This window comes from Trichosurus vulpecula, chromosome 7 (genome assembly GCF_011100635.1).
Source record: "Trichosurus vulpecula isolate mTriVul1 chromosome 7, mTriVul1.pri, whole genome shotgun sequence".
Taxonomy (NCBI): Eukaryota; Metazoa; Chordata; class Mammalia; order Diprotodontia; family Phalangeridae; genus Trichosurus; species Trichosurus vulpecula.
Window position 1 is genome coordinate 23,394,302 of NC_050579.1, and position 24,324 is coordinate 23,418,625.

General features: G+C 48.4%; 1 protein-coding gene across 1 annotated transcript in view; it reads right to left on the reverse strand.

The window, feature by feature from the left end:
- Positions 1-201: 201 nt before the first annotated feature.
- Positions 202-24,324, reverse strand: part of CASTOR2 (cytosolic arginine sensor for mTORC1 subunit 2) — a 100,441-nt gene continuing 76,318 nt past the window's right edge. The window contains exons 3-9 of the mRNA XM_036767110.1: positions 8,059-8,252; positions 7,225-7,357; positions 6,824-6,947; positions 4,174-4,284; positions 3,347-3,429; positions 2,263-2,357; positions 202-2,188 (exon numbers count right to left, since the gene is read on the reverse strand). Coding sequence (XP_036623005.1) covers positions 2,123-2,188; positions 2,263-2,357; positions 3,347-3,429; positions 4,174-4,284; positions 6,824-6,947; positions 7,225-7,357; positions 8,059-8,252 — 806 coding nt within the window. The 3' untranslated portion in view covers positions 202-2,122. The remainder of the gene's footprint in view (positions 2,189-2,262; positions 2,358-3,346; positions 3,430-4,173; positions 4,285-6,823; positions 6,948-7,224; positions 7,358-8,058; positions 8,253-24,324) is intronic.

Consider the following 24,324-nt stretch of genomic DNA (forward strand, 5'->3'; position numbering starts at 1 on the left):
CTGACCGTGGACTTTGTGTGGCTCAGGACATTTGGATGTGTGAGTTTGAGGGGGATGGAGGGTGGATGGGAGAGATGGGGGGGAGGGGGAAGCGGTCCTCTGCAGCCCCAGCCCTCACTGAAAAGGGCTCCCTCTCTCCCCTCCCACACCACCAGATTAACTTTACTAAAACAGCCTGAGTGCAAAATACACTTTAAATAAGAAACTAAAACAAGGTTATTATTTTCTCTTTCTATTAAGGCTCATTAAAGTGGCCTCTGAGTTCAAGTAATTGCTTGATGAATGCCACATGGTCTAGGGCGAGGGAGGGTGGCCCAGGTACCGAGGGAGAGGCTGATGGGGTACAGGGAGGCACCAGCTTTTCACCTTCCTCTAAAGAGCACAGGATACAGCTCTGGAATAAGGGGTGGGGGTAGCAGGGACAGGATGGGCCTCAGAGAGGCCTCCAGGGGAGACATGAGTCTTAGCAGATATAGTTGCTGGCTGTTGGTCATCAATGGGGGCACAGGCCTTTGGCCCAATGAAACCTAAGGCCTTGAGAGGGTATGAGACCACCCCCCCTGCCTCAAGGATGGACAGATTCTGGGTTTTTTTTTTTGGGGGGGGAACAGAGCCTGAGTGCTGTCAGGCCTCTAGCACTGTTACGTGCTAGTTCTTCCCTGGGTATATTATGGTCTTACAGGTTGAAGCCGCTCAAGGGGGTATCCCCTAGGACAGCGTGACAACTACTTTTACTGGAAGATGGGGGGTGGGGAGTCTCTCCTGTTGTGCAGGACTCTGGGGAAGGCAAGGGAGGGGGTGGTGGGGAAGTGGCAGGTCAGACCACAGGGTCAACTAGTGGAAAGTTCTGGGAGCAGGCCTTGGACCTGACAACAGGCCAGCGAGCTCCTCCTCTCCGAAGCACATGGAGCCCCTGTGGCCAAATAGAGGGTGGCTAAGGGTGAGGGGGAGTGTGGGCCATCCTCAAGGTGTGGCTCGTGTGGCGGGAGGCTACAGATGGCTGGAGAAGGATTGATGCTGCTGGGCCAGCAGTTCTAAGTACCTTTGGCTGTGTGGTTTTACAACTCTGGGGGAGGGGATAGGAGGGGGAGGAAGTGATTTTCCTGGAGGGTCTCAGTGAAGACACCCAGCCTAGGTGACCCAGCAGTAGCAGAAGAGCCAAAGGGATCATCGGGGGCAAATTAAAATCACCCTAGTGGAGGATCCTTCTTTACCACACCACATTCCCGCACCCTCTGGGGCTCAGGAGGGAGGTTCTGGGGTGACAATCTAGGCAGAGTTGCTAGTAAGGACAAAACCATACTCCCTCACTTCAGGCCCGCAGGGGAATCCACTACCTCCCCTGCTCCCCGGGGTGCCAGCTCCTTCTAAAGACTGGGAGAGGCTGAGGAGACACTCTCCTTCAGGCTCAGCAGACTAGCTGAACCATGTGGGTCCTAGGAGTGATGGGACAGGGGCCAAGCAATGGGGGAATGGGCTGTGCCAATGGTGTGTGTGTGTGTGACATAAGGAGGAAACCAGAAGCTCTGAGGCCATGGGGTTCAGCCTTGGCCACCTCCCACTGACTCCCCTGAAAACTGAGGAAGCCTGAAAGAAGAGAACCCCCCGGACTTGAAGAACGGGCCAGGCGAGAGCATTCCGAGGGCTCTTAGTCTCATGCCAGACTTAGAAAAGAATGTCCCCTCCCATCATCCGACTACCGTTCACTGCCAACTGGCAGCCTCTTGGGAGATGGTGACTTCTTCCCGTCTTTCTGTCTCTACTGAGGCGAGGAGGGGGAAGAGCTGGGCGTGGGTGCGCCTCCCCTTTCTTGCTTCATCTGTGGGAGGTCGGGGGTCTGTGCCCATCCATGGTGGCTTTGAATTCCAGAGAAGCAAGGAGGGCTGTCGATGTCCACACACACACCCACCCACCCCAAACTTCAGGCCCACACTGGCCCTCAGCGCTCACAGCCCCAGGGCGATGGGGGCTCCTTCAGAGCCCTGCCTTGCCGGCTCTGTTCATGGGGGTCTCTTCGGACCATTTTCTGGTTTGAGAAATACTGCAGGAAGAGTGTTGGGGGTGGAGGGGAGGGAAGCACAGAAAGGACAGGGAGCTGGGGGGAGAGGGGAGAGGGGGGCGTCTAATGCTTCTCCGCTTGACTGACTTTCAAGGCGTTGATGACACCCTTGATGTTTTCTTCGGGTACCTGTGGGGGCAGTGGAGACAGTAAGCACCTTGGGGTCCCCCACACCGCCCCCCCCCAATGGGTTGGAGACTTACCAACGCATGGTCGAACTTAAAAGTACTGATGTAGTAGGCGGGGATGTCGGCGGCCGCCAGAGGCTCTGAGATCTGAGCGACGATCCCACATTCATCTAGGAACACCAAAGCTCACTGTTTCTGAGCCCTCCATAGTCTGGGCCCTATTCCCTTTTCCAGGCTAATATCTCCACCTTCCTCCCTCCTGCCAAGTCAGACAACTCTGCTGCCTTCCAGAGACGGTCCGTGCTCCAGACACCCTTTGTGCACTGGAGAACGGGGTCCAAGGACTCGGGGTCAAACCCTGGCTCTCTCTTGACTTCCTGCCTGTGGGGACTATGAGCACAGAATGTTCCATTGCTCAGATGGCTCCTAAGTTCCCTTCTGGATCGAGAATGAGAAGCCAGAAGAGTCCCTTGTCCCTCAGCTCCGTGCCCCAAGGTTCACTCCTCCGTGGGCAGGTGTGTGGCCACAGGCCAGGGCTTGGGGAATCCTGGGGGATTTTTCCTCTTTCCTTCCACCAAATTCTACCACGTGCCCATCTCATCACGTGGCTTAGCTGTCCTTCCCTACAGGAGAAACGTCGCTCTCTGCACACGCCTGGGTGCTGGAGCGCCATGGGGTGACCTGGCCACCATCTTGTGCTGCTCCTGAGGGCTGAAGCTCCAGGGACGGGAGGGACCAACCCCTCATTTTAGAAGTGAGGGAGGGGAGGCCCAGGAAATTTCAGGAAATGTCTTAGGACCATTAGGTTAAGGCTAGAAGGGACCACAGGAGACTGCTGGTGACTTGTGGTGTGCTGGACAGAGTCAGAGCCAGGAAGACTCGAGTTCAAATTTCGCTGCAGACACTGACTAGCTGCGTGACCCTGGCCAAGTCACTTCACCCCCACCTCACCATCCTGATCTGTAAAATGGGATTAACCAGATCATGTTGGCATAATGCTGTCACTGGAATCGTCATCCTCCTCCTCCCAATCTCTCTTCAAGGTCTCCTTTGCTCACGACACCCGTCGTACAGATAAGAACACCGGAGGCCAGGCGAGGTTGAATCACACAGCGCCTGACCCTCGGGAAGCATTCAGTAAGAGCTTGGAGCTACTTACCAAAGCCAAGGGGCTGTCCTCCAATCCGCACCATTTTCCAGAGTTCTCCAGATGCACTCGTGAACAACAGATTATTTGGGAACCTTGGAAAGGGATATGTACCAAAGGCCTCCGTTAGCCAAGACGAGCGCCCGTGTGTCTGGGATGTCTGTCATCCCCCAGGCCCTCCTCTCTGTGGCCCCCTGCCTGCCTGCTTTGGCCCAGAAGAGAGGGAGCAATGATTGTATACAGCTGGTGTCTAGCTCAGCATCCCTCAACAGCCTCAGGACTTTCACATCTGCCTTTACTTCCTGTCTTCTCTCACTCTCACAACATTCAAATGGACAGATGGAAAAGGGGAAAATGGCAGGGGACTTTTGGACAATGTTAAGAGAGAAGCCTTCTGGTCTCTTGCCTCCCCACCATCAAATTCCCCCGAGGCTTGCCTCAGTCTTAGACAGTTACAATGGAAGGAGACCTGGGGACAGAATTGGTCAGAGGGTCCGAGGGACTGGAGGAGGTGACAGCTCAGGATCTGGGACCCTGAGCACTAAGCTGATGATGCAGGTGCTGCCCAGGATGGGCCTGAGACATCTGGGACAGACGTCTGCTCTGCACCGATCACCCTCCAGGTTCTAGGACATGAAGCGGCTCTGAATGAAGGAGGCATGAAATTCCAGCCCACCCAGGCCCCTTGGGTCTCGACAAATCCCTGATATTCAGGTGTGTGTTTCTGTGGTCTCTCCCACATCCCTCTGGGATGCCAATGGTAGCTAGATCTAACATGAAGATGTGGTGGTGGGGAGCCCCAGCCCTTGCCGCCCCCTGCCCCAAGCCCTAGGCCTCACCTCTGCTGGGTCTGCACGTCCATCACTAAGGAAATATAGCCTTCGATCAAGGAGAAGGAGAAAAAGCGGATGTGGCCACAGTCCTCGTTGCCTACCACGGACTCCTTCACTCTGGGGACACCGGGGAGAGAGGCTGATCAACGGTGGCCAGATCACTGACCCCTAGACTCCCACACCACCCCCAGCCGCCAAAGGGGAGTAAAAGTGAGGTCAAGGCCTCAGGAAAACCCTGGTCTTGATTCTGTAATAAAATGGTGGTCTGAACCTGGGCGTCGCCTCCCACCTCCAAGACTCAGTGTACCTATCTGTAAACTGGGGACAATGTCATGAGAAGTTCAGACTGAGTTAACAGGTGTCTTATTTTTATCTCCTCCTGCTTTTCAGCTTTTTGTTATTTTCACTATGTTATTATATTGTATTATTTTAATTTATGATTTATTATACTATTTTAATTATCTCCTGCTTTTCAACTTTTTGATGGAATTCTGACGGAAACTGAGACAAGTTGGTACCTTGCTATTAGGACAGAGATAGGGTTAGGGACTAGACCAGTGATTTTACTGGTGTAGGGACTCCTCAGGTGAAGAAAGCCCTTCTCCTAGAGTAGGTCAGCACCTTCTCTCCACCCCTCACAGTCCTGGAAAATGGTTCAGAGTACTGGGATGTGAGAGGCCTTGCTCAGGGCGGTAAGAGAGCCCGAGGTAAGACCTGAACCCAGATCTTCCAGGTCTTTCTGGCTCTGAGGTCATTTCTCTATTCACTCTGCACAGCTGCCTCCCAAGAAATAACTTAGCTGGCTTTTATTTTCTTACATTTAATGTTCTGTGGACTACTACATGGGGAATTTAAAAAAAATATGTAACATATACATACAATATATACATATAATGTACATATTTAATGATCAACTTATTACAATTTTCTGTAATTGTGCTCTTCTCCATAGGCTCTGGGAAATCATCCTTGGGTCAGCTCCAGTAAGAGAGGATTATGGGGATGATCACCATCCTGGTCCCACCTGGTTTTGATTTTTTTTTTTCCTGCTAGATATTTGTATTTTGAGAGCTTTTTATACTATCATAATAATGATCCTAATTATCATCTTCATTATGTAGCCTAGCAGATAGAAAGCCAGCTTCCGAGTCAGGAAAACTCGCCTGGGTTCAAGTCTTGATCGACACATCAAGGGGTCTGTGACCCCAGGAAAATCACTTAATCTTCCCAGGCCCCAGGATACTCTCTAACTAAGCCCAGTAACAGTGGGGGCCACTAAAAAATCCATAAGGATGCCTGAGGGCTGCATATTTAGACAACCACACGTGAACATGATGTTTTATTCTAATTTTTTTTTGTTAAATATTTCCCAATTACATTTTAATCTGGCTCGGGCCCACTTCGGAGTTGCTCACAGGCCCTGGGTTTGACACCTCTCTCTAAGACTGTAGGTAATAAGTCAGGTGCTGATCTACACTGGTCGAGGGCATCTCCTCACTTGGGAAATCACTACAGTGGTGAAACTACTGTTCAGATCAACCCCACCCCTGCCCAAAGCATAATTATTACCACTCCCCAGTGTCTTGGTGGCTCATTCACTGCCACTGCCTGAGCTTGCACTTGGCCAAGAATTTCCTGGCTTTCAGGGTCTTGGGGTATTTGTAGGGGACTCTGATCTCCAGAACATAAAGGAGACATTGTTAGGGCTGGTAGATGCCCAGGCTGGGGGCTGGCTCACCTCCCTTCTTAGACATCACACTCCATATCTGTCTCCACGTTGGTGCCCAGTGATGCCCAATGATGCCCAAGATGTGACTGCAGAATCTCAGAGGGTGGTCCTACCCCAACGTCTGTCTGGCATCTGCAGCTAAGCAGGGGGCGGGGGCAGGGGGAGGCTCACCCCCAGGGGACTCTGAGGAGCTTATGAAGACTCAGGAGGGCTGTAACACTGTGTCAATGGAGGGTACGCTCCTTAGGGATCCACCCTTAGGGATTCTGAAGCGCTGATGCTCCAGGGCAAAACCGGGTTAAGAATGTCAGTGTGAGGAGGGAAAAATGCCAAAGAATATTCACAAGTAAAATCCAACAAAATAGTATTTTACCAAATTGACAAATATGTATTAAATCCTTACTGTGTGCTAAGATTCATCTACTAGTTGGGATTACTGAGGCCATTTAAACTCGATAAACATTTCTGCTGCTGTTCAGTTGCGTCTGACTTTCCATGACCCCCTTTGGGGCTTTCTTGGCAAAGATACTGGAGTGGTTTGCCCTTTCCTTCTCCAGCTCATTTTACAGATGAGGAAACTGAGGCACACAGGGTGAAGTGACTTGCCCAGGGTCACACAACTATTAAGTGTCTGAGGCTGGATTTGAACTCAGGAAGATGAGTCTTCCTGACTCCAGGCCCAGCGCTCTGTGCTCTATGACACCACCTACCTGCCCCAATTATGCCACAGCTTCTCTTTTAAGACTGGATAGTTCCAAGAAGGCTTGTGGCATCTTCCCTATCAGAGCAAGGGTTCTCTGAGGGCAGGGACCGGGTCTCCTCTGCCAGACCAGGGGCTGAATCTCTCCCTTTCCTATTTCCTTCCCAGAACCTCCCTCACCAAGGCATGAGTGCTGGCTTCCTTCTCCCTCTCAGGTGAGGACCTACCCACTGGAGTAAAACATGACGTCCATCAGGAGTGTGGCCACGGTGGGCAGCGTATCTGGGTCTAGGCTGGTGACACAGAACATGTTACTGGGGCTGGAAAGAGGGTGGATGACCGGCCTCTGAACTGGAAGAGAAAACAGAGAAGACGAAACACTGACCAACAAGCCAAGGACTACGGCTTCCCCCCGGAGAAGAAAGGCCAGACGGGGTTTGCCCAGGGGTGATCCGTACTGGCTGGCAAGACCTAAGGGCAGGTTCCCAAGGGACAACAGGGCCTCCCATAAGAATGAGATTTTTTGGTATGGGCAAAGTCCATAGGCAAGGGAAGGGAAGACAGACTTGTTTTTGCTAAGATACCCCTCTTCTCCGCCCAGAACCTCAGGGATGCCGCCTCCTCTTACCCATCTTGGGTTTCACAAAGCCATTGGTGATACCCAGGTTGTCGGCTGCTACCGTCTCCCCATTGACAACCCGAAGTATGGTGAACTCGGCCGCCAAGGTGTGTGTGACAAAGGGCAGGTCTCGCTCGCGTACCTGGGGGAGGATAGGGAGTGCGGAATTTGGGGAGAGTCAGGCAACTGTGCAGGGAATGTGTCAAAGACCTTTTCTTCCCTGGAACTCAATGTCCTCATCTGTGTAAGAGATGCAGGCTAGACTAAGGTGGGTGGGTGGGTGGGCACATGGCACACTAAAGTTCTTCCCAGTTCAGACAATTTGTAATTTTATGATTTCAGACAGAAAGGAAGAGGGAAAGGCTTTTCTGCTCCTCCCTCCCTGGACTTATTCCCAAAGCTCTCTGCTGCCAGAAAGGAGGGTATAGAAGAAAGAAGCTGGAGAATCCTCCAGTGTCAGACTGTGGGGAGAGGGGTGGGGGCCCCCAAAGGGAAGGGATGTGATGAAACCAATTTAAATAAGTCTTCAAAATACCTTGCATAATTTCTATCCAAATTCTATTCAACAGTCATCCATGCAAATAAAATGGTACCCAGGCTCTAGCTTTAAAACAAAAAAGCAGGAGATGATAGGAGGCCTGGAAAAATCTATTATTTTTATACGACAGACTGTATTCTAGGCCTCTGAAATGGTCCAGGTTATATGGCAACCAAGAGAAAGGAGCGAGTGTCTACAGGGGAAGAAGGGTTGGAAAATGAACTCAGAGGGGGTAGGGTTAGTTAAAATGGCCAAATCCTAGGCCAGTGTAGATGTGCTTGGAATGTCTCCAATGTGCAGCTTACCAAGATGAAATCCGTCTGATAGGTAGAAAGCATGAACACAGAGATATTCTGGTCAGCCAGGGGGGCAATCACTGACTTGGCGATCTTGGTTACCCCAATGGGCTGGGAGCTTGAGAAGCTTCCCCCACCGGACACGACGTTCAAGGCTAGCCATGTTGCGTCGGCCACACTGAGTTGCTCTGAGGACGGCAGCTCTGTAAAGGAAAGTGGGCCGGACCATGAGCACCCAGCAGTTAGTCCTGGGGGATTTAATCATGTCCTAAGGCTGGTTCCCCAGTCCCCCACTCCTCCATTCCACTTTGGCCACCTACAAATCTTGTTATCACTCATAAGCATTTAGACTTCTATATTTATGAACTGTCATGTCTTTACTTGATCATAATCTGTTATCATTCCAGGCTCCCTTCACCCTCACCTTGACCTCCATTTCTTCCCCTCCCCTTCCTCTGGACCATCATCCCATCACTGGCTACTTCTTTTCCCTTACCTATCTCCCCGACTTTTTGGTGAACAGTTCTAGCGGATGCTACGGTATCCTCCATTTTGGATTCTCTCATTCCTATCACCCATCACAAAACTCAGCCCTAGATCGCTGCCATCATGTGCATCCTTGATTCCTATTCACATGCTGTTGATTGGAGCTAGAGAAAGTCATCTGAAGTCTATTACAAATCTATTTAATCTCAGCTGGACTGTCCTCTCAGCCATCTGCCTCTTCCCTAATGGACGCTCTATGCGCTCTCCACATCAGCTACTGCAAACCATCTCTTCTCTGCTCACACCTGCCATGGTAGCCTTCCTTTCCCCCTCCCTCACCCACCACGCCTTGTACTTCACAGAGGGAGGCTTTGGACCACGAGCTCATCCTCTGAGATCACTCAGCCATCTTCCCCCCCTTCCACTGCTGAATGGGTCTTGCCAAGGCAGACCCCTCTACATGCACCCAGAATCCTATCCCGTCCTGGCTCCTCCAGCAGGCTGCCGCCCATCTCATCCCCACTTGTACTATTGGACGGTCTTTCCCTGTCTCCTTTCTGCTGCCTACAAACACACCCAACCACCTCCTGTTTACAGGTGAGGCAGTGTGGACTGCCCACCCCGGGTTCTTTAATAACCATCGCCAGCACTGCCATGGGGCTTAAGGGTTGCAAAGTGCTTTACGATGATCGTCGCTGATCCTCCCAACAATCATAAGGCATAGATGCTATTATCACCACCCCCATTTTATGAATGAAGAAACTGGGGCTGCGAGCCATTATATGACGTGCTCAGGTCACATCTTCGGCTGAATCTGAACTCAGCTCTTCCTGAATAGAGCCCAGGGCTCTATCCGATGCACTACAAGGCAACCCCACTTCCACCACTGATATCCCTCACAGGATGTATGTACCACGAGGCTCTGCATACAGCAGGTGCTTAATAAATTCTCCCTGACTGACTCCAGGCAATATTCCCAGAATGTAAATTAGGCAGGGCCTGGGAGATCTTTTAAGTAGATGAAGATGCAGTCTTGAGTAGGGGCCAGCCTGCCTAGTGGGTCGGGGATCTGCTGCCCCCTCCCCTCCCAAAGCCCTTGGCCCGTCCCGTCTCCCACCTGCTCCTCAGCAACCCCTCCCCCCATCCTTGGCCATGGACCATTTTGTGAAATCTGAACATGGCTGCTCAGGTTCCCAGGGCAACCCAGCTTCAGTAGCCATGGTGACCAAGCCAGGGCCTCAGCAGGCCATGCGAGAGGGGATGAGGGGCCGCCCCGCTATGGCTAATCCTGAAAGCCCAATTTGTGGGATTAATTTCCACATTTTCCCATAGGCAGGTCATCCGAGGGGGCAGCTTAGTGGAACAGCCGAGGCTGGGGAACAGGGTGAGCTAAAGAGACTTTACAGATGGGAACGGAAGGCCGGGGCTGAGAGGGAGCTGCTCACATCTTCTGCCCCCCTCTCAGCCAACGAGAACTGCAGCTGCGGGGCAGAGGAGGAAGAGGGCAGAGGACCCGGGTTCAAAACCCAGCCTGGCCCCCTTCTGGCTGTGTGACCCTGGCCAAGTCACTTTCTTTCCCTCCCATATACAGGTCCCAACGTTTTGTGGATGTCTTTTGGAACAGAGGGCTGTCAACATCTCTTCCCTCTCTGAGATTCGGTGAAAATTCCTCCAATCAATCAATTTATTGGGCTAAAACAAAAGCCACAAAATGTACTGTGCTTCCTTCAAGTCCACATAAAAAACACACAGTTCTGATGGTTCATAAAGAAGCTTACAAATGTGTTCTTTGGCCCAAGGTAAATCGGTGCCCGAGGTGGAGGAAGAAGTCCCTGCTTCCTAAAGGCTGTTGTTTTGTGTGGAAAATAATAAAAGCATCCAGCTCTTAGCCTGCTCCTGTTCCCATGTCCCTACGCTAAGCCCAGGATTGGCCTGGCCCTGGGGCTGAGCTGGGATGGGGAGGGGCATTCCTCCAGCTTGGACAGAGCTTCCCCAAGGGAAGATGGATCCACTGACTCAACAAGCTGGAGAGGCTGGGAACCAAGGGGACTTGCCAAAAGGCACAATGGCAGGATTTGAACTCAGGTTCTGGGGTTCTACCTACTGTATCACACTGCTTCTACATTCCAGGCCCATTTATTACTGAAGCATCACACAGATTTAAGAGGCGAAACCCGCAAATCCATAAGCATTTATTAAGACAGGTACCTTGCTTGGCACTGAGGATAAAAAGGCAAAAAAAAAAAAATGGTTCTTGCCCTTAGGATCCTGACATTGTATCAATCAATCAACCAATATTTGTTAAGCTCCTCCTATGTGCCAAGCCTTTTAACAAATAAAAACAGTCCCTGCCCTCAAGCTTACATTCTATCAAATAATCAATCAAGCCATATTTGTTAAGCTCCTACTATGTGCCAAGCCCTTTAACAAATAAAAACAGTCCCTGCCCCTTACATTCTATCAAATAATCAAGCCATATTTGTTAAGTTACTACTATGTGGCAGGCTCTTTGACAAACAAACAAAAACAATTCCTGGCCTCAAGGAGTTTACATTCTCTTAATTAATCAATTAACCAATATTGTTAAGCCATGAAACCAACATTCTATCTAGCTGGAGGGGCCTTCGAAGCCCAGCATTTCATATAACTGAGGCTTAAAGAGGGGACCACTGAGATCGCTCATCAGGGCCCGCTGGATTTTGGCCCTGAGCACCGAGAGCCAGCTTGAGAGAGTGGGGGGAGAAGAGCCCTCGATGATGTCTGAGCTGGGCTCTGAATACCCCAAGCTCCCCTCACAGGTTAGATGGCTCTGCCATCAGGGATCACTCAGAACCTTGGAGCTGGCTGGGACCTCGGGTCATCACAGTGCCCTACAACCTGGACCTGGAGAAGACTCCCTTTTCTCCAATGAGGCGTCAGCCAGCTTCTGCTTGAAGACAAGATGCTAAGAAATGAGGGCAAAGAATAGGGGCTGTTCACCTTTTTGTGGGAGTCCGGGGAGCCCTTCTCAGAACAAAGTTTTGTTTTGTTTTAGGGGCAATCGGAGCTAAGTGACTTGCCCAGGGTCACACCTGTCAGGATCTGAGGCTGGATTCAAACTTGGCTTAGCTGCTTCCACTCATCTGTGGACACAGTGATTGCCCCCAGGAGAAGGGAAGCTCCTTGAGGGCTGGTATGACTGGGTAAGATGCAGCCTTCTGCACTGCGGCCCCCGCCTCCCTGGTCTGACTCCTGAGGATGGAGGTCAGGAAGCCAGGAGTTAACTCTGGAGTCAGTGAAGCGTTCGAGTGGTGTGTATTTTTAGGCAGCCCTTACATAAGCGGGTTCTCTCTCCTCCGTTTCAGTTGAGCAGTGAAATTATCAGGCTGGCTAAGGAACTCCTCCTCGGAGCAGGGAGAAGGCAGGCACGTGGGTGGGGGCTTGGATCACCATTGATCAGACTGTCCCATGCAGCCCGGAGCGGGCCTGTCTGACAAGACAAGTCCAGCAGGGCTGAGCTCCGGCCTGGGAGGCTGCTCGTGCCAGCCTTCGGGAGAATTAATGGGACCTAAAATAGAAACCCCACTGAGGATTTATGCCAACTTTAAAGGGGCAGGCTAAGATGGCCGAAGTGCAGCTGGATTTGAGAGAGAGGGAAACCCCCCAAGCCTGCACGATCCCCTCGAAGGTGGCTTCCAAAGAAGGCCCAGCTGCCATTTCTTAACTCAGTCAGCACTAATTAAACACCTCCTAGGCACCAGACACAAAGCCAGGAAAGGGGCCTGAGAAACAAAGAAAAACTCAACCATTTCTTACCCCAAAGGAGCTTATATTCTATCAGGGAAGACAACATGTATACATATTTTTGGAGACCAATGATTTCATTGGCATAGGGTGCAGATCAGCACCTTTTCTATAGCTTTTAGTGCTAGAAAATTGCCTGCCCCCTTTCCCCCTCACAAGTGGGCCCAGACCTAAATTAAAATGCGCCTGAAGGAGGATTAGAACCCAGCTCTCTACCGGCTCTGCCCTAATCCTAAATGCCTCTCGCACAAAATAAATCAAAGTCGTTGGGAGGGGGAAAGGCCCTGGGCAGTTGTGGGAGATCAGGGTGGGCTTCAGGAGGGAGGTGGCTTGCTAGGAGTCTAGTGAACACAAAACCTTAGAGCCCTAAGAGATCTTTTGTTGCTTTAGAATTTTTACTGATTTTTTTTTAAGCACCATCATTTCATAGGATCACTGAAAGGGCCCTTATCTCATTTTACAAATAAGGACACTGAGGCCTAAAGAGGCCTGGCGTTTAAACCCGATTTCCATAGCTGGGGAAGGTCTGAGGCAGGATCCCAACACCCACAGCAGCAAGCGGCCTTTGGAACAAAGAATAATAAAGAAAAAAAAGCAAGTAAAGCGGTGGAGGGCAATTAAGCCTACCAGGACGGGCTTTGTGGAAGGGAACATTGGGTCCTCGTTTTACAGATGGTAAAGAGAAAGAGATCCCAGATCTGGTCTAGTCCAAGTTCCCCTGCTCATCTCCCCATCTGACAGCTGTGGAAACTGAGGCCCGGGGAGGTGAAGGGCCAAGCCTAGGGTCATGAATCACCTCATTGCAGTATCGTGGCTCAGAGGGTCAGAAGGAACCTAGCCCAGCCCTCCCATTTTACAGCTAGGGAAGCTGAGGCCATCTCCACACATATAGTAAGTGTAGAAAGCTGGATTCTAACCCAGGGCCTTCTGCTTCTGAGCCAAGCCCTTTCCCTGCTCTACCACACGAGATTTCAGGGAAGTGGAAAGATGGGAGGTCTTTGGACTTCTTGGCTATTTGGGGCCTTTTCAGTCTCCTTAAAATGGCTCTTGAGGAGTTCTCTGGTTCTTCTCTCCAAGTCAGGTGCTTCCTACACGTTCCCTGCCAAGGACAGTCAAGGGGAGCAGGGGATGCGGAGCAGACACCAAGCACATATTTCTTTAAGGGGAAAATCTAACCTTTTCAAAGGCTGATGGGGCTTATTTTTATCATAGCACATCCCCAGCCCTAAAAATAGCAGCTGGGTGTCCAAAGGCCCCCCTGAGAGGGATTTCAGCTTCCCATTCATTGGGGTGCTCTGATTCAGCCTTAGACAGTCTTTGGGAATGTCACCTTCTCCAAGAAGCCCTCCATGGTTTTCCACCCTCACTCTCTATTCCCCCCCAATAAAACAGACCTCTTGGGCAATTAATTTAATCCTTCTCTCTCTGTCTCCCCCCTCCTCTTCCCCTCTCTCTCTCCCCCGCTCCCCCACCTCATCTCTCTCTCTCTCTCCCTCTCTCTCCCCAATATCAGCCTTGGGAACAGGAGTGTCAACAGAATCCTGGCTCTCCAGCTCCTGATCCTGCCTTATTTTGGATACAGGTTGTTTGCTTTAACCGTGGCAGACAAATTTATCCCCATTAGGACATTTAAGGTTTTATTCATTCGGCAGACTGTTTGTCAAAATGCAAAGGCCTGAATGACAGGGACCAACCATGGCCATCCAAGGAAAAATGAGATTTTGGAACTACCCCGCTGTTTCCTATGGGACTGCTTTGTTCACAGACAGAAGCTGCAGCCCTTTTGAGCCAAAATACTTTGACTGTGGCCAAAGTACCTTAAAGGTCATTTAGTCCAACTTGCTCAGTTTACAGCTTTACAGAGAAGGAAACTGAGGTAGACAGGTAAGTGACTCGTTCAGGGTCACATAACTACTAAGGCTCTGTCTTCCAGGGTCCAGGTGAACGCTCTGTCTACTGTACCACCTGGCTGCCTGATACAAACTCCTTGGCAGTTTGGTGAAATCTATGGACCCCTTGGCAGAGTAGGGCTCTTAAGGCCACAAAATGAAATATATCGGATTATAAAGGAAACCTATTCTATTGAGAAAATGACTGAGGTAACCAAAGTCAAGCATAGAAGGCAGGGGCTGAGCCAGAACTCAGAAACCATCCCCACCCCCCATCCTGGCTCTGGATTCTGACTATCTTTCTTTTTTATAATGTTGGTTAATGCTCTTTTTAAAACACCACTCACTTCTCAATGACTCTCCCTCCCCGCCCCCCCCCACATAACAGAGCTCTGTTTTCTAATAAATAAGGCAAGCAAAATGAATTAACAAATAAATTAATTGATCTCAGGTTAAGAAACACTGATATAATGGAACACAATTGCACCATAAAAATGATGAATATGAAACTTCAGAAGTTTTGTATGAACAGATGCAGGATGAAGTAAGCAGGACCAGGAGAACAATTTACATGATGACCATGAAAATGAAAAGGCAACTGGGGGTGTGCTGGCTAAAGTGCTGGACTTGGACCCAGGAAGACCTGAGTTCAAATCCTGCCTCAGACACTTACTAGCTGTGTGACCCTGGTCAAGTCATTTAACCACTGTCTGCCTCAGTTTCCTCCTCTGAGGATAATAATAGCACCTCCTTTACAGGGTTGTTTGAGGATAAAATGAGTTAACATATAAAAGCTCTATATAAATTCTAGTTATTATTAAATCATTATTAAATATTAATAATTAACAATAATTGTTAATTAATATTATTATTAAAAGCAAAATAGCCTTGAAAGACTTCCAAATTCTGATCACTACAGTAACCAAATGGGACTTCAGAGAACTGCCAGTGAAAAATGTCTCCCCCCTCTTAGGTGGTGAACCCCGGGTGCAGAATGAGGCAGATGTTTTCAGATGGGCCAAGGTTTTAATTTATTGTGCTCGCCTCATTTCTTAGAAGAGAGAGCTCCTATTATTTGTGTGTGGGGGAAGGGAGAGTCATTGAAAAGTGAGTGATCTTTTTAAAAAAGCATCAACCAACATTATAAAAAGGAAAGTTGGATCAGGAGCCACAATGGGGGCGGGGCACGGGGCGGTGTTTCTGAGTTCTGGCTTAGCCCCTACTTTTTTATGCTTGACTTTTCCCATCCGTAAGCTTCAGGCTCCTAACCTGTCAAGGTCTGGCACACAGTAGGCACTTCATTAATGACTGCTGACTGAAAACAAAGAGGTTGCTGGCAGTGAGGATGTCCCTACTGGGGGGTAGGGAGTGTGTGGAGAGCATCCAGATAAAAGAAAAGTCCATCCTCCCTAGCCTGACACAAGAGTGTGGGGATGTAGGCAGCCCCTTGTCCCACAGGGACGATGGGGCCACCATCTTCCCTTCTGTGGCAGGTGGGCTACCCCTGGGCTTCAGCAGAAAGATTTGTTAATATCATTTCTTTAATGGTCTGGGGTTATTTGTAAGAAAAAAAAATCAGACCATTATATATTTAATGACCCCCCCCCCCCCCAAAAAAAAAACTAAGGGAAATGCCTCACTCAGGTTCTTCAAGTTAAGAAATTATAATTCTGTGATGCTTGTGTGTGTGTGTGAAATAACAGAATTACAAAGGAAGCCAATTAAACTGAAATACAGTTATCAATAAATTTAAAGAAAAACAAGCCCGCTAACCCCAGGCTAAGGACTCCTATCTCCATCTGCTCTTCTCTGCTCAGAATTTCTATTTCTACCTGGAATCCCATGAATTTGTGATTTCTTTCAGGGCTATATACATATATATGTTCTATCAAAGATGCCTCCCCCCACCCTGCCATAATAGAATGAGGCCAAAGAAGCTGGTCACTTGGTCGATGGCCTCCTGGTTATGAGCTCCTCCAAATTTATCCAGGCTGGTCCTTGGACAATGGCCATGGAGTGTGGATATCTATCCTGAGTCTGACTCTTCTTTGAAGCTGTTCCAGCTTAGTAAGAGTTTCTAAAGCCTTCAAGAACCCAGGGTCACCTCTAGCAGGGCATCAAGCATGGACTTGATCCCTACAAAAATAAACCCTGGCTCATGTGCTAGGAGGGGGTGCTCAAATAATCAGGATGGGCCCAAAGAACACTGAACAATGCCAACACCCAACCGGGCAGAAAGAGCTGGGGACATGGAATCTGGACCACATTGTGACATGGAGGCCAGTGTGCTGGGGGTAGAGCACCTGGGTTTGAATCCTGACTCTGTTCCTTACTAGCTACGTGACCCAGACCAGTCACTCCCCTTGTCTGGGTCTGTTTCCTCATCTCTAAAATGAGCTGGACTAGAAGTTGGCCTCTGAGGTCTAGACTGGACTAGGAGCCAGGTCTTGTGCCTGCTACCCTCAAGGGTCTCTCCATTAGAGGCTCACCCGGATGGGTCTGACCTGCCAGCAAGAAAGAGGCTCCAGGTGACCCTGGTGATCTGCTTGTGGCTCTCCCAGGCTATTACTGTTAAAGATACAGTTAGAACAGAGGAGAGAAGATCATGTGAGTTGGCTATTTCTCAGGTCATTAGCTCAAAGAATGTTCCACACAATTTGTCTCTGGCATTTGAGCACTGGGGTCAACCACATCTGTAACTATCCACCATTTTCTCTAGATCAGAAGTTTCTGAGCTCCTTGAGTAGGCAGGCTGATGGGAGTCCAGCTACAGGTGATCTTTGTGGTCTGAGTGTAAAGGCAGCTTTGGTGGGGAGAGGGCATTCCAGGGAGGTGTTTTCTTCGAGTGTTCCTGAGCCACCATCCCCAATACACACTCTGTCTCAAAGCTTGCTCACCCTTCAAGGCCCAGAGCAAGTACCACCTCCTTCAGGAAGCTTCTACTACTTGGAGTCATCCACTGTCGCTTGTCTCTGAGCTCCTGCAGCCTCACCTGACTGTGCTCCTTCCACTGGCCCTTAGCAAAGACCACCCCAAGCTGTTAGCTCCCTTTCCACCCTGGCTCTGGTCACTTCTCCAAATGGAGAGGAGATCCTAGCTCAGCCTGTCTTGTTCTGTGTACCAAGGTGGATGTGGACAGAGATCTGGCCTTAGAATCAGGAAGAGTTGGATTTAAGCCCTGTTTCAGGCACCTACTGCTATGTCTTTCCCCTTCTCAGGGTCTAATGAAGACAATGAAAAGAACATTGGACTCAGTTGCCATTTTGCAATGAGGGATGGCCACCAAGGATGCTCTCAGGGTCCAGTACTTAGCACAGCGTCCAACATTAGTAAATGCTTAATAAATGCCTGGCGATTGATTCAAGCTCAGTGAGGGTAACATAGTCTTCTATCTATATCTACTGATATCTTCAAACTGAAGATACTATGATTCTGTGAAATGATTTCTGGTGAACTTACTCGAAATAGAAAACGCTCTGAGATTAAGGTCTGGATATTTGTGGAAGAGAAAACCCTAGCACAGCACAGTATAGTCAAATCTCATTAATTTGGAATTGGTCACATTGAAGAAAGGAGCCAGGCTTATGTACTTTTGGCTCAGGAAATTAATCTGTTAACCAAGGGTCCAGTGAGAGGGATTATTTCAGTTTTATGGGGGGAAACCCAACACTATTTACAAGCACTTTGGAAATACCATTAAATGCTCACCCTTAAACAATTTTTATCCATTCATTAAAGCAGGTTTTCTAACAGTATCTAGACAGCACTGGTAAGTTAGTTACCTAAAAGCAAGGGACCAGGATCTCTCCCAAATTGACTCAGAGTGGGGCGGGGGCCAAGTAGGACAAGATTCTATTGGTTTAGAGAATTAACTCATCGTGAGCAGAGTCCCCCCAATGTAGACCCCAACACCAAGGGATTGGGTAATTTGCCCCATGGTCACACAGCCAAGATGTGCCAGAGGCAGTATTTGAACCCAGGTTTTCTTAGCTTTGGGGCCAGTTAGTTCCCTGCCCACCATGAACGGAGCATTAGCCATTATTTGCCTCCCCCTGGAACTATTTCTGGCAGAAGTCATCTTGACATCAGGTTCAGACAATTTTACTTTGCTTTGAAGAACAGACAGAAGGATGGGCAAGGGAGAGAGAGGACGACGCATTAACTGTTCCTTGCCCACGACCCTCAAATTCCCCTTTCCAAGCTTTCACACAGGCAGCGCCCCCACACCTCCTCACTTCTGCCTGGATTCCTTCAAGGATCAGCTCCCCCCCCCTCCCCTTCCACTGTCTCTAATTTACATTTACTTCTTTGTCTTTACTTCATTTCCCTCCAGGAGAATGTGAGCCACGTGAGGGCAAGGACTGTTTCATTTCTGTCTGCACACCCCCAACGCCTAGCACAGCACTGTATTGTAGGCACTTAATAAATGCTTGTTGAATGAATATTAATAATGGCTAACAGTTATGTGGCATTTACAATGTGCCAGGCACTGTATAAAGCGCTCTACAGTGATCATCTCGCTTGGTCCTCACAACAACCCTGGGAGGCAGGTACTATTATCATTCTCATTTACAGAGGGGGAAACTGAGGCAAACTAGTGAAATAATAATCACGTATAACAGCTAACATTTATACAGTATTGATGATGTGCCAAGCACCACACCAAGTGCTTCACAAAGATCATTTCATTTGATCCTCACACCACTGAGGTGGGAGGTATCATTAATTAGTTAATTAATAGTTAATTAATTTAATTGATTTTTATTTAATAATTAATACTGTTATCAATTCCATTTTACAGATGAGGAAACTGAGGCAAACAGCGTTAAGTGATGCCCCTGATCACACAGTTAGCAAATGTTGGAGACTGGATTTGAACTCAAGTCCTTCTGACTCCAGGCCTGGGGTTCAAGCCCCACGTTGTTGCTTATTATTTGTGTGACCTTGGACAAGTCACTTAGCCATCTTGGACGCTGAGGTCCCTAATAACCCTAGATCTACGATCCCGAGTCATGTGACCTCTGCGGGCCTCAGTTTCCCCATCTGTATAATGGGGGGGGGGTAGACGGGATGACCTCTCACCCTCCATCCCACAGGGACAGCGATCCAAGATTTACCCGAGCTCCTTGCTTCTGTCTCTGGGAGGTCCCCTTGCTGGAAGGAGGGGAATCAGGGAGCGCGTGTGCAATCCTCTCCATGTGGGTTCCTCCAATTCTGGGTAATGATTGGTCAAGTTAGGAGGAAACCGGCCTGGGGAGTGACTCAGCTGGCCTGACCCCAAAGCAGGGGGCGGTGGGGGTGGGAGAGCGCAGCGCCAGCTGCCTGTCACCCCTCGAGCCGAGTTCCTGATCCCGCGGCTTGCTTAGCGTTTGGAAGGGGGTCACGTGTCAGACTGGGCCGGTCCAGGAGCCCAAGTCCTGTCCCCCTGTACCTGGGTGACCTTACAAACGGGGCTTCCCTTCCCCCTCCCTGCCCGTGTGGTTCACAAAGTGTGGGACTTCACGTTTGAAAGGAGAATTCCCCCCTCCCCCCACTCAATTCCCTCCTTTGTTAGAGGAAGTATTTTGGAGCGACTCTGCCATTGTTATCGTTCAGTTGTGTCCTACTCTATGTGACCCCACGGTCTTTTCTTGGCAAATATACTGGGGGGCTGGCCATTTCTTTCTCCAGTGTGTCCCCATTTTACAGATAAGGAACTGAGGCAAATAGGGGTTAAGTGACTTAACCAGGGTGACATGGCTAGTAAGCGTCTGAGGCCAGATCTGAACTCTGATCTTACTGACTCCAACCCAGATGATCTATCTACTGCACCATCAAACTGCCCTAACAAGTTACTACTTGGTAAAATAAGCATACATTGGAAAAAAACAAAACTAAACCCTCATAGGAACTCATACTTTCACATAGACTTCTGTTTGTTTGAATGAATGAATGTAAAAGCATTTGCTATTTATAAGGGATGTGCCATGAGCCTGGAGAGACAAACACAAAATCAAGACTGGACTTGCCCTCAAGGAGATTACATTCTATTCTTCCAGACAAAGTCAACAGAGAAGGTAAATTAGCTGACAGGACTACACCGGCATTTCCCAAACTAATTTAGCAAGAAGACACTTCGAGGCTTGAAATAAGGGAGTGTGTATATTAAATGGTAGGTATGTTGGGGGGAAGGGGAATTGGATAGGGTAATGGGAGTCAGAAATATACCCCTCCCTCAATAAAAGAACAACCAGGGAAATTGTGAAGCAAGCAAAAGAGAATTGGGAAATATTTTCAAATTGAAAAAAAAAAATCAGCACACCTAAATATATGTGATATCCATCCATGCATCTATGCGTCCATGCATCCATGCAACCATCCATCCGTCTGTCTATCTATCTATCCATCTATCTATCTATCCAACCATCCATCCATCCATCTATCCAACATAAACAAAAGCTCTTTGGGAGGGGAGGATCCTCCATAATTGTTACAAGTATAAAGAGGACCTGAAAATTAAAAGTCTGAGAACTGTTAGGCTGGGTCAAGGGATCTTACCTAACCAGGGATCTACAGATCCCCAAGGTGTCCATGAAATTAGATGAAAAAAAGAATCACATCTTTATTTTACCAAACCTCTAGCTAAAATTTAGCATTTCTTTCAATCAGAAATTTGAAAACAAACGTGATTTAAAGAATGGGGCCCTAGGCTTCACCAGATATGGCCAAAGGGATCCAGGACACAAAAAAAGGTCAAGAATTCCTGAACCAGATGATTTCTGCGGAAACTTCCAGTTTGAGATCCACAACTCCATGACCTGAGTTCAAATCCTAGCTCTGCTTTACAACACTTGCATGGCCTTGGGGAAGTCATTTCATTTCTCTCCAGGACTCGGTTTCCTCATCTGTTAAAAAAAAGGGGGGGAGGGCAGAACTAAGTCTCTAGGGTTCTTCTAGCTCTAAGTCTGTATTCTGTGGTATGAGGTCTGCAGGGTAAGTTATAATATCCCTCATGTACAGATAAGGAGAAGGCTGGAGAGGGGAAGTCACATATTGAGTTACTGGCTACAGGCCCTAAGTGTCCTTCCTGGCACCTTCCCTCTACCCTCCTTGTTTGCCACCAAACCTTGTACTTGGCTGACAGGGAAAGAAGAAGGTGAAAGAAGAGCCATGGGCCCAGAGGTCCCTGGCCAGTCAGTCAGTAGTAGGGCCAGGTCCAGGCCTGGCAGCTCTTAGAAGAGCAGGATGGTCAGGGTATGGCCTGTCCCATCCTTCCTGGCCCAGGATGGAAAACAACAGCACCTACAGAATGCTTGGTCCCATCAGGAGTTTTTACAGTGAGTGAGACAGAGGCTTCCCAAGGTCCACCTCTAAGCCCCTGTGGGGCTGACTCACAACACTTACATTGAGTGGGATGAGGAACCACAGGGCAAGGTCAGGTCTCAGGGAGAGCCATCATCTTATCTGGGCTCTTGGCGGCCATCTTAACTCTGCCCAACCTTCCTGGCCCAGGACAAACAGTACCTCCTTCAGAAAGCTTTCCTTGACCACAACAATATCTCTACTGCCTCCAAACTCCTATGGCACTGATGGCAACACCCGGATTCCCGTCATGTGGTTATTTAACTCTTGTTCTGAAACAGAACCTCAGAGCTGGAAGGGATCACCAAGGCCATCCAGTCCTTGCAATAATCCCTTAAAGAGGTAAGTGGAGAATCAGAGTGGCAAAGTGGGAAGGACCCTGGGGAGGCCTCATTGTCTCCTGTTTGCTCATTAGCAGAAAGGGTTCACTATATTGGCTAATTGCCACTTACACCAAAGAGAAAGCCTGGAGCCAAGTAGATAAATGATGGGATGGAAGGGAGTAGAACTGGGGGTGAAGGGGAAGCAGAAACCATTGCAGCAGCAAGCCAGAGGTGAACGGGTTTGATGAATGAGGGCAATGGTCAAGGAGAAGAGCCTCCAGTGGACCAGGGCTGGTGGAAGGAAGGGAAGAACACCGTGGCCTACACTGTGGTCTACTGGCCTCCAAATGGAGATGTTCACTGTATGTCAGAGGTGTATCAGTATTATGGTTGACAGAGGGCTCATGATAGTCAAAAGCAAAAAGACCATGAAGCTGATAGTAACTTATATGCCAACAGCTGTTGAAGAAGTACAGAAATCTGTGGAGAACTTGACAAATTCCTGTAAACATATATAGAGATGCCTGGGTGGCATTAAACCTAAGGTGGGCAAAGAAAAGGATGGTGAAAAATATGTTGGAAAATACAGCTTAGGATAAAGAGTTATAAGAAGTCAAAGTCTTGAAAGGCCATTTTCTTTAAGAATTGGAAGACACTGACCTTGGCAAACATGGTACATCACCATAAAAAATAAGGCTGATGGTATCTTGACAGACAGGAGATGAATAGTTGTTTTGGCAATCAAGACTTTTCCCTGTTCTTCCCTTCTGGGATGCTAAGACTATCAAGTCTCCCCTTTGTTTGAATGGGTAGGAAACCTTTTGCTGTCTTTGTTTTGGAGTATTTCTCAGCTATTTCTCAGCACTGAGGCAATCAGGAGTCACTTGTATATGATGTGATGCTGGGGAAGGGGAACTTTCACACACCCAGCCTGGGTGAGGTCAAACCCCCCGGGCTCTGAACAGGATATAAATGAGGAGGGCTTGGTGTTTGACTTTTGGGGCTCACTCATGGGAGGAGTGTTGAGCCTCTGGGCAAGCCTTTGTAACTGCCCCCGGCTTTGCTAACCCGGACCCATTGGTTCTTCTGTGGTAACTATGAATTGTGATTTGAATCAGACGAGGTCTGTCTGTTGATGTTTGTAATTTCTGTTTGTGTTTGCCTTGAAGTTCAGATGGCTGATCTTTTCCCCCTAAACTAAATGAATGATATATGTATGTTTAATTAAACTAAGATTGTTAACCCCTTAAAGTTGCTTTCCTTAGAAAAGCAGATCAAAGAACCCGTGTTAGCGGCCTTCTTGTTGTTGGTCTTGCATTGGTCTTTCACCCCCACAACAGCTGCTAGCCAAATTGTTGCTACAGTGGTTCCCATATGGGAGTGATTAAAAAAACAGCTGACTATGTGCAGTCAATAAGTAAGAGTAAAGGTCAAAATTAATACTAAAATGTAAAAAAGGAAAAAAGAGAAAGCAACCACACATAATTATCAGCCCCAACTTGATTTGTTCACATTACTCATGACAAAAAATGAGAACTGGTTCAAGGAAAGGACTTGGTGTAGACTGTCACCATTTCCTATAGAAATCTGACAGAAAGGAGGGACTACAATGAAAAGGAACAAACCACCAAATAACCTTCTCAGCTGGAAAGTACTCGATCTCTTTGACAAGTATCTAGAGATGGCAGTCAAGGACTACCCCGGACAGAAACTAATATTACAGAGTAGGGAGGGCAGTATTGCCTCAAAAATTGTGAAGAGCTATGGAGTGGAGCAAGATGGTCTGATGGGAGACCCATTCATAGAAGAACCCAGAGGGAGGTCAACAAACAGATGAAAATGAAACAGATCAGCATTTCCAGAACAAGCTATTTTCCTCATCGATGACAATGGAACCATTAACATCTAGGCTCAACATCCCAGTCCCTGAAGTACAATATGGGGAAATGGAAAAGGCATGGAGGAGGATCTGGGTCAGATGAAGTACACACAGAAGAAATCTATGTTGGAGGTAAAAATTTTGAAGCAATGAAGCATCAGTTTTTAAAGATACCTAGAAAAGGTGAAGACACCGAATTATTGGATGGTATTACTACCCCCAAAAAGGCAAGAGAGAGGACAATTACTAATCCACATATCTACTTTCTCATCTTTATGAAAAGGCTCTAGATACAAATTGAAAGCATCATTGGTGAAGATAAGACTGGAAAAAACAAGCTTTTACAAACAATTTTCTGTAGCAGATCAACTCTTTACGATCGCCCATGAGGCCTCAAGAATGCCAAGTTGTGTGCCCTACCTCCCAGGGCTGCTGAAGATCAAATGAAATCACAATGCTAATTATAAAAAGACTTGGCACAATGCCTGGCACAAAGCACTCCATAAGTGTTAGCTACTATTACTACCGTCACTCTTACAGTGTTAGTTTGTAAATTCCAGCGCCTTCCCTTGGC